Raw genomic sequence first — 3,261 nt, 5'->3', positions numbered from 1 at the left:
GAAGCCCCAGTAAAAACTCTGGACACCGCGTGTGTGTTGTTACACATAGAGGCCAAGGGAGCCGTGCTATCCAAACTGCACGGGGAGAGGACAGCTGGGAGCTCCAGGTTTGCCACCCTCCTGGCCAATGTGCCTCTCCCTTTGGCTGACTGTAATGTGCATTCTTTCCTTGTGATAAACTGTAATCAGGAGCACAGCTGCTTTGAATGAGTTGTTTGAGTCCTTCCAGTGAATTATCCGAAGGGGAGGTAGTTTGGGGAACTACCACATTTGGTGTCAGAAGTGAGGGACTACGTGTGGACTACGTAGGCTCCCTCTCACTGTCCAGTGGGCGAACTCTCGCATTATTAAACATTCTTAGCTTAGTAGCCACAGCTAAATGGTTCTGTTTCTTTTGATGTTCTAAAAGAAAATTTCCAGGGAGCCTCTTAGCTAGCTTGCTTGAGACGAACCGATCACCATTGCCGGGGAAGGAGAGTGCTGTGATGGGTCTCAGTCAGATAGCTAGTAGAATCTATCAAAACAACAAGAAATGAGTTCCCCACGGGAGAAAAGCTTTGGGTTACCAAAAGGAAAGACAGGGATGCTGGGTGAACAAACACAGTAGTTAGCATGGGATTTTCACACCAGCATCTCCCTCTGGAACACCCTGGTTCTTATTCATCTCCCCCGCCCCACTTTCGAATGACTAATCTTTCTACTGACTAATCTACTCATCATCTGGGTTTCAGATTAAATGTCACTTGAACAAAGAGGCCTCCTTCTTTCGTTCCTCTCCATCAGAATGTTTTATAGGTCTTAGCAGTTTGTGATTACATATCCATTTGTGTGATGGCTAGTTTAATATCTTCATATTACCTTTACTCTAGGGTGTGTTAAGAACCACATCTAGTCTGTTCATCACCTAGTAGGTCCTCAAAAATAGCAGCGGAAGGAGCAAAATAAGAATGAAAAAAATCTGTTAATGGATTGCCCACATCTCAGATCTTATGCTAACTCTTCAAATGGTCCTTTTTAGTAAGATGTCAGTAGATGACTATCTGGGTAAACTTTGGACTCAGTTGTTGGAACCAATAAAAGAAACTTGCCTCAACTTTGCAGTTAGGAATTCAAGAACCGCATAACCTTTAGAAGTAAAAATTATTGGGCATATCAGCCTCATCCTCATTTACTAAAACAAAACATGTAATGTTTGTATGGAAATGCGTCTCTCGATAAGCTGATACAACCACGCGTCTCATCTAGCAGAGTGTTTGCATCTGATTTTAGCCACAAAATAACCCATTGAGATAAGTAACGCAGGCAGATGTTTCTTTGATCTTACAGATGGAAAAAAAAAAAAAGCCTGAGAACCAGAAAGGTAAGATAAATTACTCATGATCACATGGAAAACTCAGTGGTCAAAACAAGATGATTACTCAGCATTCTGAAGCCTAGTCCCATGCTCTACCAGCCCGATGTTGTTCACCCTCTGTCTCACTGACGATACACACTGCTGCCCCTACAGTTGTAGAATGTGTCGAAAGTCACAGTAATCAACGGAGTAAATTTGAAGATGAGTAAACTTTCGATTTTTGCCTATTTTGTGGGCGTTTCTGATGATTGGGGCTGTTAGCATTCTTCATAACACTCCCCGACTTTTAGTTAGGGACTCCAGCCTCATTCTCAAGCCGGTGGTTCTAGTGATTTTCTCATCCCCAACCCAGAGGTAATTTGGCCAACGAGAGCCTAATATTCTCTAGGCTCTAGTTTGGATCAAGGGATGACACATGGCCGCTAACAGGTTTTAAGATTCAATGACCTCTTTGCTAAGGCTTTGGGATAGGAACACTCATTCTCAATAGGCTTGAACCTGAGACAATATAAAGTTGGAGCTTCTGCACTCATTTACTTCAAGTGGAAGGCGGAGCTGAGAGATAAAGAAAAACCATATCCTAACACCACCTTCTGAACCTTGACTCTGGAGCCCACATGACCCCTGGATTTTTAGCTACATCACCTAATAGGTTCCTTCTCTTGAATAAGTCAGTTTGAGTAGGATTCTGTCTTTACCATTCAGAAAGCTCTTAACTAAAATATCCTATAATGATGGGGAGACCCAGGGTCCCCGCAGCAGGGCAGCCCGCGGACCCAGTATGGGATTGCATTGCCGCGGGGTGGGAGCCGGACCCATTGCCAAGAAGCTTGTAGAAGCCAAGTATAAGGAGCGAGGAACTCTCTTGGCCGAGGCCCAGAAGGCCCAGATGTCCACGCAGTTGGGCATGTTCAAGACCAACCTGGAGGAATTTGCCAGTAAGCACAAGCAGGAGATCCAGAAGGAACCTGAGTTCCCAGGGCAGTTCCTGGACACCTGTGTCGCCCTTGCGTGGATCAGCTCCCCTCTGGAAGAGGATTTTGGTCTGCGATGGGGGGGTGCGGGAGCTTTCTGTTGTGACCTGGGGATCCAGACGATGGGAATGTGTGTGGCCCCGATGCCCAGGAAGGGAGGTCTGCTCACTCTGGAGGGACTACAGCAAGACGAGTCCAAGGGAAGGGGCCGATTCGCCCAGGATGTCATCCAGGACCATTCGATCAGGGCCGTGAAGAAACTAGAGGCACCTGGCACTGGTGCGGGTGCCCCAGCCTTCAGCCGGCACGAGCTGAGCTCAGTGCTGTCCGCCCCGCAGAACCGCAGCTGGCAGGGAGGGAGCGGCTACGTGACTGTCGGGGGGTATCAAAGCCCGTCTCAGGCGGGAGGCCACGCGCTGGGACACCTGCCGAAGGAAGGGCCGGCCCGGCTGGCCCCGAGGGTTCCTCGGGAGGCTCGCCACGGGCTGCCAGCTCTCTTGGCAGACCCCTCCTCCCAGGCCGTTACTGCTGAGACCAGAGAAGCCCTGCCCTGACCCTGGGGGTGTAGAAGGGGGCACGGTAGCAGGCAGGGAGAAGACAGATGAGCTGTCCGTGAATAAGCCCTAACAGCTTTGTTTTTGTGTTAAAGAAAAATAAACAAACAACATATCCTACAATAAAGAATTCTCATTCAATTGTCTTCCCATACACTCTTGACTGGGAGAGGAAAAAAGTGTGGTTACAGCTATTTCCTGCAGAATGGCATTGTCTGGAACAATAGATCTGGATCCAAAACCCCCAAACAATGCCCCCCCCCCCCGAGAAAACAAACAAGAAGTCACTTTACTAGAATTTAGTTGCATGTTCCCTGTCTTCAAAGAGCTTTATTTGCGGCCATTCTTCTTCGGGTTAGTGATGAGAGGACACCTCCTC

At 47.9% G+C, this 3,261-nt stretch overlaps 1 protein-coding gene across 1 annotated transcript; it reads left to right on the top strand.

Annotated features, from left to right (window-relative positions):
* Positions 1–2,135: 2,135 nt before the first annotated feature.
* On the top strand, positions 2,136–2,882 carry LOC308338393 (vacuolar-sorting protein SNF8-like; the record flags this gene model as incomplete). Its single annotated transcript, XM_080796388.1, has 1 exon — positions 2,136–2,882. The coding sequence occupies one exon, from the start codon at positions 2,136–2,138 to the stop codon at positions 2,880–2,882; it is 747 nt and encodes a 248-aa protein (XP_080652514.1).
* Positions 2,883–3,261: the final 379 nt, after the last annotated feature.

This window comes from Martes martes, assembly GCF_963455335.1.
Source record: "Martes martes genome assembly, chromosome: 2".
NCBI classification, from domain to species: Eukaryota; Metazoa; Chordata; class Mammalia; order Carnivora; family Mustelidae; genus Martes; species Martes martes.
This window is presented reverse-complemented; position numbering and strand designations above follow the sequence as displayed.